General features: G+C 42.5%; 1 protein-coding gene across 1 annotated transcript in view; it reads right to left on the bottom strand.

Moving 5' to 3' along the window:
* Nucleotides 1-13,934, bottom strand: part of tlk2 (tousled-like kinase 2) — a 159,145-nt gene that overhangs the window by 66,517 nt on the left and 78,694 nt on the right. The window contains exon 8 of the mRNA XM_080213883.1: nt 9,630-9,722. Coding sequence (XP_080070009.1) covers nt 9,630-9,722 — 93 coding nt within the window. The remainder of the gene's footprint in view (nt 1-9,629; nt 9,723-13,934) is intronic.

Below are 13,934 nucleotides of genomic sequence, written 5' to 3' on the forward strand. Positions count from 1 at the left end.
TCACAGAAGAATTTTAAAAATAATTTGAATTATGCAACATAAATAATACAAGGCAAGAGCTTAAGCAAATAACAGCTTAAAACGATCAGAATTTGAACAGTCTGGGATAAAGAGTAGACTGTGCTCTACTCCATCAGTTACGGAGTTTATCTATATTAAATCTGCCATTTAAAAACACCACATTAGTCAGCTGTAATATTCCACTCTTCTATTTCCTCCCCTCTCAATACAAAGTCACTCAGTTAAGTAGAAAATGTATGACAGCATATTAGTGTTAAATGAGAAGATAGGAACATATTGGATCTCTGCAGTCCACCTGACCAGTTCCTGAATGAAATACTATTTGCTGTTTATTTTGGTAAGGATTAGGAGAATAGGATGCAACTTTTCAGAGCAGAGTTCGCCGGTGCAGGGACTCGCCAAATGGTAAAGAAACAACTGATGCAACCAAAGCAGCAAGATTATACAGGAAATAAAGACACTCCCTAGCAGCGCAGCCAATATCAACAGAAGCTACTGTAACCTGTGCAAAGCTGGCCATCATATGGATAAAGTGTCAGTGACTGCAGAGGGGAGGAGAGATATCTAATTAAGAAAGAATCACGGCTGCTTTTAGCACCATCTTGTGTTACACATCTGGGTGTCACATGTTGAGGAGGGGCTCGGACTCCATTCCGAGTCTGATACAAGTGCTTATAGTCCTCAGATATAATTAAGTAGACAATGCTTAAAAAACATTTAAGAATAATGACCCTTAAATATTCTGAAGGAGGATAAGATTGTAGAGCTGTGGGAGAAAATTAACTTTCTGTCTCCCTGAAACTGGCTGCTCATTCAGAATCTGTTCCACACGGCAGCTTTCCAATACCTCATCCATTTGGACACTGTTCAGGTCAGTCTAGTCAGGGGCACTGACAAGTATTTGACCAAGACAGGTACCCCAGCTGCCCTTGCTGTCAGCGTACATTTTCCAGTAGTGATGATTCCTGGATATTAGTTAGCACTAGAACACTTTGGTGAATTTCTCTTCCAGCCCTTCACTGGCAAAGGCCAGTGACCTGCTCCTGGTGGAATGGCAAATCGGTTGGACTTTAACCTGGTGTTGTGAGGCTTCTTACTGTGTTTACCCCAGTCCAACGCCGGCATCTCCACATCATATGAATGGCAGCTGCCAGGTACTACTCACCTCCCACATAAAAAGACAGTCAACTTTCTGATAAAAAAAACCCAAAATTGATTTCAAGTTAATGCTTGTGAGAGTGATCGTTAGTTGATTGGAGACTGTAATGTTTAAATCATAGAATGTACCAAATTATATCCAACTCTGCATCAGGACACAGGGATGAACGCTGTTAGGAGATATCAGAGGTCAGCTGAAGGATCAGAGGGCAGCAGTTAATGAACAGTGAGTCAGGGATACCCAGGCTCTAAGCAGTTGCAGTGTCACCGTTAGCTCCATGCTGCTAAGGGTCGGAGACTCGGAAGCCACCCAGAGCCATGGTTAGCTCAGCGCTGCTAAGAGTTGGGGCAAAGGGAAACCCAGAAGCAGTGGCTGGCAGCAATGGGGTCAGGAAAATGGGACTGTGCGTACGCTGGAAAGCAGCCTGCCCAGCTTGGGAGGGGGATGCAGTCTTGGAAGGTTAGCTTAGCTGGGAAACAAGCCCAGGAAGGTTGGACTTGGTAGCAGGTTTGAGAGAAATCTGAAAGAGTGTTAAGATTCCACCTGTGAAACTCTATTCGGGTACAGCCACTGTTGGCTGGGGATTAGAGTAACTCTTTGAAAGAAGATCCCTCAGGAGAAAGAGAGGTTTGAAGATTTTTTCTAACTCACTGATGTCTGGGTGGGAGCTGTCTTGGTTGTGTCTAAATGTACAGTTTGTCTTGAACTTGACCACAGTTTACCTGTTAATTCACGTCACCTCATGTTAATTCTGGACCTTCTGAGTCTAAGATGGATAGTATTGACTGTTTGTTTTGTTAACTCGTGTATAGTAAACTTTCTTCTAACTGTGGAATCTTGTGGCTTTGTGCTCTTTGAGAGTTCTTGGCATTTCAAATTTCGCCTACTCTAGTGTTTTTTTTTAAAAAGTATGCTGGTCCCTCACCAGATTGTAATAAAATTTGCGGTTCTCACCCAGGAACCGGAAGATTTGGTCTGAGATTGTAACAAAATGATCCTGTTGATTTACTTCGGAAACAGTGATTGTAACATGAAAGAAACATTATGGAATAAAAACACTGAGACTTTCTGCTGACCTTTAATTCTGACAAAAATACACGGAAATTAACGGGCAGATTGGAACTCAACTATGTGAAATGCTGCATCTCTTTTTCACCCAGCAGAAGGTGAACCAGAATAATTTACCCAAAAGTTGCTTAAAAAAATCCCACACCAAACTCATGATTGAATTCTATTTTTCTTTTAAAAAAAAGATTTTGACTATTTTTTTTCCAGCTGTGACTCTATTGATTGTTGTGCGTCCAACTAATAACTAAATTTGACCAGGCAGACTAATCCGTACATACATTTGTATGTCAGAGGTAGGTTCTTTACTCAGAGGGTAGTAAGGGCGTGGAATGCCCTGCCTGCAGCAGTTGTGGACTCGCCAACTTTAAGGGCGTTCAAATGGTCATTGGATAGGCATATGGATAACATTGGAATAGTTTAGGTTAGAGGGTCATTAGATTGGTTCCATTGGTTGGCACAACAGCGAGGGCCGAAGGGCCTGTACTGCGCTGTAATGTTCTATGTACATTTGTCTGTTACTTGTGAAGGCCAGGTGTGGCAGTCCTCAGGTTAAATCACCACTTGTCAGCTCTTCCCCAGAAAGCGGGGAGAGCAGCCTCTGGTCCTCTGGCAACTTTGACCATTCCACCTTCAACAGTGATGAGAGAATCGGGAGGTTACCCCCTTGCAGCTTCACCGTAAGATGTACATACTGAATGGCTGATTGTTAACTTTGGACTTACTAACAAGTACAACGCCGCACGTGCAAGGACTCAGCTTTTACCCATTAACCACTCTGCCAGACTGGAGGAAATGCTGCCCGAGTAGGAACATGGGAAAGTGTTGCAAATTAGCCCCAAACTGCAATCTTGGATGAGAACCACAAATTTTATTACAATCCAGTGAGAAACCAGCAACTTCTTAAAAAAAACACTAGAGTAGATGAAACTTGAAATGCCAAGAACTCTCAAAGACAATTAAGCTACAAGATTCCACGGTTCGGAAGAAAGTTTACTATGAACGAGTTAACAATTATATAATTTCAGCACACATGCAGCTAAATGGTGAGTGGCTGCAGAGTTCAGGTGCAGAGGGATCTGTGTGTCTTAGTGTGTGGATCTCAAAAAAAGGCTAGTCTGCAGGTACAGTAAATTATCTCGGCCTTTTGGCTAAGATGCAAATTAGATCAAGCCTTAGAGGAGGAGCTACACCTACTCCAATCAGCTTGGATCATGTAAATCGAGCCCAAGACAGGAGGTGAGAGCCCTGTCTTGTCAGCTTGCATCGGGAATGTCCCAACTTGTTGGGACTCTGAATTGGCTTTAATTTGACTCGATTGGATTGGAATAAAGTTTAAAAAAAATCATTAGGAAAAGTAGTAGAATTGTCTTTTAGATGTACAAAGATGTGCAGTTCAGGTGGATTAACCATTGCAAACATGCAGGGATATGGGGGATACGATGGTGGTAGGGCAAGCACTCCATCGGTGCAGACTCGATGGGCTGAATGGCCTTCTTCTGCATTGTAAGAATTCAAAGATCTTCCTTTATCAGATAGAATGTGTACCATATGAATGATAAAATTAGCTTGGATTTAGTGGTACTCAAATTAGTGCATTTGCCTGACTCTGGTGCCATCTGATGGAAGTGTTGACTATGACAGTTTGGTTGAAAAATGCAGTCATTAAACACCTACAACCCAAAATAATAAAAGTTCAGCTTTGTCCTTCACAGATTCCAAGAAAATCAGTACATAGTTACATCACTTTCAGTTTTAAATTTACTAATTTGTGTACTCCCACACTTCCCTCCCACTGTGGGTACAAAAGCTTCCATTATCATTTTCCTTTGAAAGTCGGCTTTTTAAAAGAAAACCTCAATGAAAACAGCATCAAAACTATTCATAGCAGCCAGATTCTGATCATTTGAATCTACCAAGGTGCTGCTTATAAAAATGAACTGGCCTCTCTTTCCACCGCATTTGCAAAACAGATCCAGCGTCAAAATTTTCCATCTACTCTGCATCAAACAATATGCCCCACAGTGGAAGATTTTTACTGGGCAGTCTGGTCTCAGACAGAGTGTCAGGGCCCAGGCAGACATGAACTAAAACACTGCAACTCAACCTCATCATAGCACAGGGCTCAAGGGGCCTGTGGCACCAAACATCCGACAAAGTTATCCAGGCTCGCTTTAAAACATGCTCAAATCTCATGAATCAGCTCACTTCTAGTCCATGAGAGAAACGTGCGGATTTCAAATGCCAAACAATCTACTCCAGGAGGGTAATAAATGACAGCCACGTGCCAAGGATTTAAGAAGTAACATTAAGTGGTGCTGTGAACTGAATGAAGACACTGCGGCGGCAACGTGTTGGTTGGGTACCAGGGTTCAGATTATCTCCAAAGCAAAACACGCTAGAGAGAGTTCCACCTGGGAACTGGTCACTGTCAAAGCTTTATCTTCATCCGACAGCCCATCCAGACAGAGGGATCGGAATGCAGGAAAGATGAAGGGGGCACATTCTCACCAGAAAAGCACAAAAAAAAACTTCACCACTTAGAACATTACAGCGCAGAACAGGCCCTTCGGCCCACGATGTTGCGCCGACCAGTTACAAAAACAATGACCCACTAGCCTATACCAATCCCTTTTCGTCCATAAACCTATCCATAGATCTCTTAAACGCCCCCAAACTAGGCGCATTTACAACTGCAGCAGGCAGGGCATTCCAATCCCTCACCACCCGCTGGGTAAAGAACCTACCCCTGACATCCGTCCTGTAGCTACCCCCCCTTAATTTAAAGCCATGCCCCCTCGTGCTAGCTTTCTCCATCCGAGGAAAAAGGCTATCACTATCCACCCTATCTAAACCTCTAATCATCTTATATGTTTCAATAAGATCCCCTCTTAGCCGCCTTCTTTCCAACGAAAACAACCCTAAATCCCTCAGTCTCTCCTCATAGGACCTCCCCACCATACCAGGCAACATCCTAGTAAACCTCCTCTGCACCCTCTCCAAAGCCTCCACATCCTTCTTGTAATGTGGGGACCAGAACTGCACACAGTACTCCAAGTGCGGCCGCACCAGAGTAGTGTACAGTTGCAACATGACGCTGCGACTCCTAAATTCAATCCCCCTGCCAATAAACGCCAAGACACCGTACGCCTTCTTAACAACCTTATCTACTTGATTCCCAGCTTTCAGGGATCTATGTACACATACACCTAGATCCCTCTGTTCATCCACACTATTCAAAGTCCTCCCGTTAGCCCTATACTCGACACATCTGTTGCTCCTACCAAAGTGAATTACCTCACACTTCTCCGCATTAAATTCCATCCGCCACCTCTCGGCCCAGCTCTGCAACCTATCTAAGTCTCCCTGCAGACTATGACACCCTTCCTCACAATCCACCACACCTCCGACTTTGGTGTCATCAGCAAATTTACTAATCCACCCAACTATACCCTCATCCAGATCATTAATAAAGATTACAAACAACAGTGGCCCCAAAACAGATCCCTGAGGCACACCACTCGTAACCGAACTCCATGATGAATATTTACCATCAACCACCACCCTCTGTCTCCTATCTGATAGCCAATTCCTGATCCAACTTCCTAGATTACCCACAATCCCATACATCTGCATTTTCTGCAGAAGCCTACCATGGTGAACCTTATCGAACGCCTTATTAAAATCCATATATACCACGTCAACTATGTAGTTTTAATGATTTGACTATTAGTTTTATAAGACAGATTTGGTAGCAAAACAAAATTTAAAGAAACAATTTTTTGTAAGAAAATTTTGTTCTAGGCGGCACGGTAGCACAGTGGTTAGCACTGCTGCTTCACAGACAGTGATCCGAGCCAGGAATCGAACCCAGGACCCTGGAGCTGTGTGGAGTTTGCACATGCTCCTCGTGTCTGTGTGGGTTTCCTCCTGGTGCTCCGGTTTCCTTCCACAGTCCAAAGATGTGCGAGTTAGGTTGATTGGCCATGCTAAGAAATTGCCCCTTAGTGTCCAGGGATGTGTAGATTAGAGGGATTAGTGGGTGTCATATGTAGGGATATGGGGGTAGTGCCTGGGTGGGATTGTGTTCGGTGCAGACTCGATGGGCCGAAGGGCCTCTTTCTGCACTGTAGGGTTCCATGATTCTATCCTCATAGAATGAGGACAATTAAGAACAACAATGATTCAGATTAAGATAGCAGTTGCTCTTCAGATAGGGAGGGCACTGAGAGCTCGCAATCACCTGGGTGCATTTGAACTTGAGCTGCAATCAAACTAATGTATGACTCAATACAAGGACAAATCAGTTCCGAGCAACAAGTGACCCTCAAAATATTCAAGGGTACAAACAAGCTGCGCGTGCAGGAAGGCAATTCCGGGAGGTTAAAGTGATTCTCATGGGAAGTCTGTCTTCAGCATACTCAAAGAGAACGTCTCCCTCCAAGATCTGAATAAAGTAGACACCATTCCACACTGGCCTATGTGCACCTTCCTCAGACAGTGAGGACTGGCAGCCTAATAAATTGAGAATCATTTGCAGTTTTCTATCATTCTGGTGCCACATAATCCATTGCTCCACAGAAGTGGACTGGGTTGGGCTGTTGCAAGAGCCTCGGGCATTACAGAAACACTTTGACTTGAAAAAATTCTGTTAATGCAACATATCTCTTAAATTCAGAAAAAAATTATTTATTAGTGTCTTACAGTAACACTGCAATGAAATTACTGTGAAAATCCTCTTGTCACCACACTCTGGTGCCTGTTTGGGTACACTAAGGGAGAATTTAGTCTGGCCAATGCACCTAACCAGCATGTCTTTCGGACTGTGGGAGAAACCCATGCAGACACAAGGAGAATGTGCAGACTCCGCACAGTCAGTGACCCAAGCTAGAAGTTGAACCCAGGTCTCTGGTGCTGTGAGGCAGCAGTGCTAACCACTGTGCCACCCTGTTCTTCCACAGGGAACAGAGTTATATCCAATTAAACTGGCTGCTGAAGCGAAATCTTATCCTACGGCCAAGTTAAAGGCCACATTTCTATTCCTCTTCAGTTCTGCAGACTGGTCATATGGACCCGAACTGTTAACTGTTTCTCTCTCGCCACAGATGCTGCCAGACCTGCTGAATTTATCCAGCATTTTCTGTTTCTATTCCAAAGTAACACCTGTAGTTGCACAACAGGGCCACTTGGAGGCCTCTCCTCACTGTTTGACAGCAACGTTTGTACAGAATTTGAATAAAAGGATTCAGTGAAACTTCTCTCAATCCAAAAACCATGAGTGTTATGCTTCCAAAACACTTACACTGGCTCTATATGAAATCAATAAGGCACAAACCCACTGATGGTACGAGTACTGAATGGCTGATGGTCGCAAATATAATGGCTAATCCGCCAGATATATTTTAATGTTCACGTAATCTTTATACTTCTTCGGCCCCACATTAATTTGAATAGCCAGGTGATCTACAATGTTAGAAGGTAAGTTCTATACTTCTGCCATCTGATTCTCTAATTGTAGCAGTAAATGAGAACACCTTCCTTCTGTCGCTTAAAATTGGTACAATTTGCTAATGAATTTTGCAAGTTAGAGGCTTAAATTCACCTCCCAGACTTTTCACACTTACAACAGAACAAAGAAACTCGAACCTTGTCCAAACTTTGGGGCAAAGATCAAGCCTCAGGTTGGGCCTATACTCACTGGAGTTTCGACAAATGAGAGGTGATCCTATTGAAACACCAGGTTCTGAGGGGAGTGGATAGTTCTTTCCATACCCTAGGGTTTAGGTCATCAGATCCAGGGAATTTGGAAGTCTTCAGTCCCATTAGTTTTCCTAATGATAGCAGCTGTTTAAAGTTCCTCCTTCCCTTTTTTCCCCCTTGATTTTATACTATTTTTTAGGATGCCTGTTAGTGTCTCCTATACAAATAAAATATTAGCTTAAAAGTCTCTGTCATTTCCTTGTTTCCCATGATGAATTCCCCAGTTTTATCACCTTATGGGACCATGGTTCACTTAAGCTGCTCTTTCTTTATAAACTTGCAGAAGCTGTTTTTTTTTAAAACTATTTCTTGCTAATTTACTCACATATTCTAATTTCCCCCCTTTTTAAAATCTCTGCTGGTTTCTAATTTTTTCCTAATCTTCTGGTCTACCACAAATCTTTGCAGCATTGTATGACGTCTCTTAATTTTATACCATCCTTAACTTCCTTAGTTAGCTTCAGCTGATTCATCAGTCTCGTAGAGGCTTTCTTTGTCAATAAGAACATAAGACATAGGAGCGGAATTAGGCCACTCAGCCCATCGAGTCCGCTCCGCCATTCAATCATGGATGATATTTTTCTCATCCCCATTCTCCTGCCTTTTCCCCATAACCCCTGATCCCCTTATTAACCAAGAACCTACCTATCTCTGTCTTAAAGACACTCAATGACCCGGCCTCCACAGCCTTCTGCAGCAAAGACTTCCACAGATTCACCACTCTCTGACTGAAGAAATTCCCTCTTGTCTCTGTATTAAAGGATCGTCCCTTTAGCCTGAGATTGTGCCCACTGGTTATAGGTTTTCCCACTAGTGTAAACATCCTCTTCATGTCCACTCTATCCAGGCCTCGCAGTACCTTGTAAATTTCAATAAGAATTCCCCCTCATCCTTCTAAACTCCAAAGAGAACACTCCCAGAGTCCTCAACCGTTCCTCACACGACAAGCTCTTCATTCCAGGGATCATTCTTGCCAACCTCCTCTGGACCCTTTCCAAAGCCAGCACATCCTTCCTTAGATACAGGGCTCAAAACTGCTCACAACATTCCAAATGGGGTCTGACCAGAACCTTATGCATCCCTGCTCTTTATTCGAGCTCTCTCAACATGAATGCTAACATTGCATTTGCGTTCCTAACAGCCGACTGAAGCTGCACGGTAACCTGAAGACAATCTTGAACAATGACTCCCAACTCCCTTTCTGTTTCTGATTTCCTAAACAAATCCCCATTTAGAAAACAGTCTATGCCTCCATTCCTCCTTCCAAAGTGCATAACCTCACACTTTTCCACACTGTATTCCATTTGCCATTTCTTTGTCCACTCTCCTAACCTGTCCAAATCCTTCTGCAATATATCTCCGTTGAGAGTTATGAAGTATGTCCTTGAATATCTTTCACTATATATTTACAATCTTGTCTTTTAACTTATTATTCTAGTCTATTTCAGTAATTGGGTCTTCAGATATTTGCAATTATCTTTACCGAGGTTTAAGATACTAAATTCCAGTTTCTTCTCACTGTCAAAATGAATGTGAGATTCTATTCCAGGGCTGTGAAGTGATCTTAAAATGTAGCTTTGCACTTTGCTAAATTTGAAACACTTAGTTAAAGAGAGAGTGTTACCCGTAATAAATCGTCAATTCTTCCCTCTTTTTTTTCCAGGTCTGAATTTTTGCTGTTTTCCAGAGCAGTTAGTTTTTCCAACGTGAAGTCTGTCTGTAAACATACGAAACAATATCCTTTAGTATGTTCTAATGCAACTTTCAGTGAAATACGGAGCGATGATCATATAGAAAATAATTTACGGTCACTCAGTCCATTTTGGTATTTCTTCCATTTGCTAAGAATAATCAATGGCCGTGAATGATGCACACATTAAGATAGGTTGCAAACTTTTGGGTGAAATTAATCAAGCATTTGCATACTGTTTAATTTTTTGTGCATACATCTATATATCTGGATGAGTCCTATATTTACCTTGGTGAGTCTGGAGGTCGGAAACTCCGACTTCCAACAAACTAACGGTCTTTAGCACGTGTGCCAACCGAGAATTGGTTAAACAAGCACAGAGTGCAGTTTACCTTCTTCAGGCCGAGGGCATACTCTGCGCGCCATCGCAGAGGGAAGAACGAACAGCATAAAAGGGGAGGTCAGGTGACCTGTTACAAAGCATCACTGTTAAGTGTCCCAGGGTGCACGACATAAGAGAGGTCACAAACGGAAGTCGCAGGCAAGGAACAATGATGGTGAACAGAAAAGAATCCCATTAAATTAGAAAGGAGCAGAGAAATGGGCTCCAAATTAAATAGGGTTGCAGGGATCAGTGGGCCATTGTTGATGTTCTCGTCATGGGAGCAACCTTTGGACGGACAGTGTTCAAGGCACTGTCTCTGCAGATGGCATGTTAATAGACCCACATACTTGCAGCTCCAACAACGAACATTAAGATAGAACATACAACCTCTGCTGATCCACCAAGAGAGGGACTTACAAAAAAAAAGATTGGGACATGATGGGCTAAGTACAGGGATGAAAAAATAACAGCTAGATGATATAATCCACCTCCCCTCCCCAAAACTAAAATAGAAATTAAAATCAATTTTAGCTTCTGAGCCACAGATAAATATCGATCTAACCATTTATTTAACTATGCTGGATTACATCCCACAAATACAAAGCTGTTCAGACAAGATTAACAGGTTAGGAGCGACAGCTTTTCAAAAATGCATCCATGTGGAATGAGATACTCATTTACAATGCAGAGTTTTTTTTTTACAAAATCGAACTATATTAGTATCTATATGAAGTAAAGTGAAGCATACAGGTGATGATGACTCAATGAGTATTTGGATCATGGAAGCATCATCTATGGCACTCCACAATTAGCTTTGAAATGTTAGATTGATGCATAGGATTGTTATTTGGTGAGATCAAACAGGCCAGTTCTATAGAGGTGACTCAATATCCTAGGGCTTTGCTCAATAATGTGGCAGAAAAAGTCTCAACATAAAACTGGTTATTACTGAAAACTTGTCTAAGGCTCATTAAACCAGAGTGAAACCAAAGACTAACCTAGAGGCTAGTTAGTGGCATTACAATCTGTGTGTCCATTTTCACCTTTATAGTTTTTTTTCAAGTTGGTGAGAATTGGGGCCAATTAAACTATTGCTAGTTTTTCCATAACTTACATTTGAAATTAGCTTGGTTATGAATCTGGATCAACAGCTTCTACATCGAATCATAATTCTAACTATTCATAAAGCAAAGTATGCCACTTCCCATTGAACTTCATCTGCCACTTCTCATAAGATCAAAGAGATGGGAGCAGGAGTTGGCCATTCAACCCCTAAAGCACACTCTACAATTCGTTACTATCATGTCTGATTTGATTGCAGTCTCAAATCCACTTTTTTGTCGGTCCCTATAACTCTCGACTCAGAAACCTCTCTAACTCAGCCTCAAATATATTCAATGACCCAGCCTCACTGCTCCCTGTGGAGGAGAATCCACAACCCTCTGGGAAAAAATTCCTCTCATCTGTCTTCAATAGGACGCTTTTCCTTTGAAGCTGTGCCCCTGAGTTCTAGATTCTCCATGAGGGGAACATTCTCCCTGCATCAACCCTCTAAAGCCCCTTCAGAATCTTATTTGTTGCAAACAGGTCATCTCTCTACTCTTCTACCCAACCCTCTCAACCCATCCTCATAATATAACTCCTTTATGCTAGGAATCTTGAAGTAAACCTTCTTTAAACTGCTTTCAAGCAAGTATGTCCCTCCTTACACCATACACAGTATTAGAGATGAAGTCTCACCAACACCTGCAGCTGTAGTGAGACTTCCCTACTTTTTACTCCACCCATTGCAATAAAGACCAACACTCCATTTTCCTTCCTAATTATTTATACCTGCATGCTAACTTTTCGCTATTCATGTACAGACTCCTAGACCCTTCCAGATCGCAAAATTCTGTAGGCACTCGCCATTTAAATAACGTAACACTCTTCTATTTTTCCTGCCGTACTGGAAAACCTTACATTTTCCCAAAATTATACTCCATCTGTCAATTTTATTTCCACTCGCTTAACTTATCTATACCCCTTTGCAAACTCTTTGCGTCATCCTCACAATAGACTATAAATAGTTGAAGTCCCAACATTGAACTCTGTGACACAGCACTAAAGTTTGCCATCATGAACATGGCCCACGTATCCCAAATCAGTTTCCTGAGAATTAACCAAATCTTCAAAAATTCTAATATATCAAACCAATATCATCAACAGCAATCATTGATTTGGCACCTCATCAAAAGCTTTTTGGAAATCCAATTACAGCTACCAGTTCTCTCTTGCCTACCCTGCTTCTTCAAAAGAGAGTTAATAAATTTGTAAAACATGATTTCATTCTCACAAAGCCATGCTGATAACTGCATGATGATTTCCTAAATGTCCAGCTATTACTTCACTTAATAATGCGTTCCATACTTTTCCTGACACTGTGATGATACTGTGCCTTTAAGAAATATATTTGTGTCGTGCTTCTTGAGAAAGGACTGTTTTATACTTCAGCTCAGATTACAGTGCAAATTGTCTACAACCGGCAGCCCACACGAGTATGTTAAATAACATACTCATGAGTATGATGATTGCTAATGCAACTTATGTGTTGGATTCCTCCATCACTGAGAATGGGGATATTTATGGCACCTTCCCTCCATCACCATTCATTACTGATGTGGCAGAACTGGGGTGGCACAGTGGTTAGCACTGCTGTCTCACAGCGCCCAGGACCCAGGTTCAATTCCCAGCCTCGGGTCATTATCTGTGTGGAGCTTGCACCTTCTTTCCATATATGCGTGGGTTTCCTCTGGGTGCTCCGGTTTCCTCCCACAGTCCAAAGATGTGTGGCTAGGTGGATTGGTTATTCTAAATTGCCCCTTAGCGTCAGTGGGATAAACTAAGGTAAATGCACGGGGATAGGACCTGAGTGGGACAGTGGTTGGTACATACCCGATGGGCTGAATGGCCTCCTTCTGCACTGTAGGGATGCTATGATGATGATGACTGCAGAGCTTAGATCTGATTCATTGGTTGTGGAATTGTTTAGCTCTGATAATTGCATGCCGATTACACTGTTTGGCATGAATGTAAACTTGTGCTGCAGCTTCACCAAGCAGATGCCTCATTCATGGGTTTGCCTGGTACTGTTCCAGACATGCCCTCCTGTACATTTCATTGAATCAGAGTTCACCCCACAGCTTGATATACAGTAAAGCAGGAGACATGCCAGGCCATGAGGTTACAAATTGAGATTGTATACTGTGTGCTGATGACAAACAGTGCCTCATGCGTGCCCAGTTTCAAGCTGCTATATCTGTTTTAGCATAGTGGCAGTGCGTGCAACACTCATGGAAGGTTTACTTATTATGGGACTTAAGTCTCCAAAAAGGACAGTGCAGTGGTCACCCCAACTAATACTGTCACGGAGAGATGCATATGCGACATAGCATATGCAGGACAAAAGTCAAGTAGGTTTTTCCCCTTTGTTGGTTCCCACACATATCACAGTCCCAATCTAGCAGCTACGTCACTTAGGGCTTGGCCAGCTTGGTCAATGGTGGCCAAGTCACAAGCTGCTCTTGGTGATGGACATTAAAGTGCTTCACCCAGAGTACATTCTGTGCCCTTTCTATGCTCAATGCTTCAGTCAAGTGTTCAATATGGGATAAGTGCTGATACATCAGCTGAGGGGTGATCTTAGTCGTAACAAGCAGGGGTGTTTTTTTTTGCCATGATTGCCATAAGGTTTTAGGGAGTCCACAGTCAATGTTGAGGTCGACCAGGGCTACTTCCTCCTGACTGTATACCACTGCGGTGCCATCACTGGTGGATCTGTCCTGGGGATAATGTTGGTGGTTGTCTGTAAGGTA

Source organism: Carcharhinus amblyrhynchos, chromosome 27 (genome assembly GCF_965287045.1).
Source record: "Carcharhinus amblyrhynchos chromosome 27, sCarAmb.v2.hapA, whole genome shotgun sequence".
NCBI lineage: Eukaryota > Metazoa > Chordata > Chondrichthyes > Carcharhiniformes > Carcharhinidae > Carcharhinus > Carcharhinus amblyrhynchos.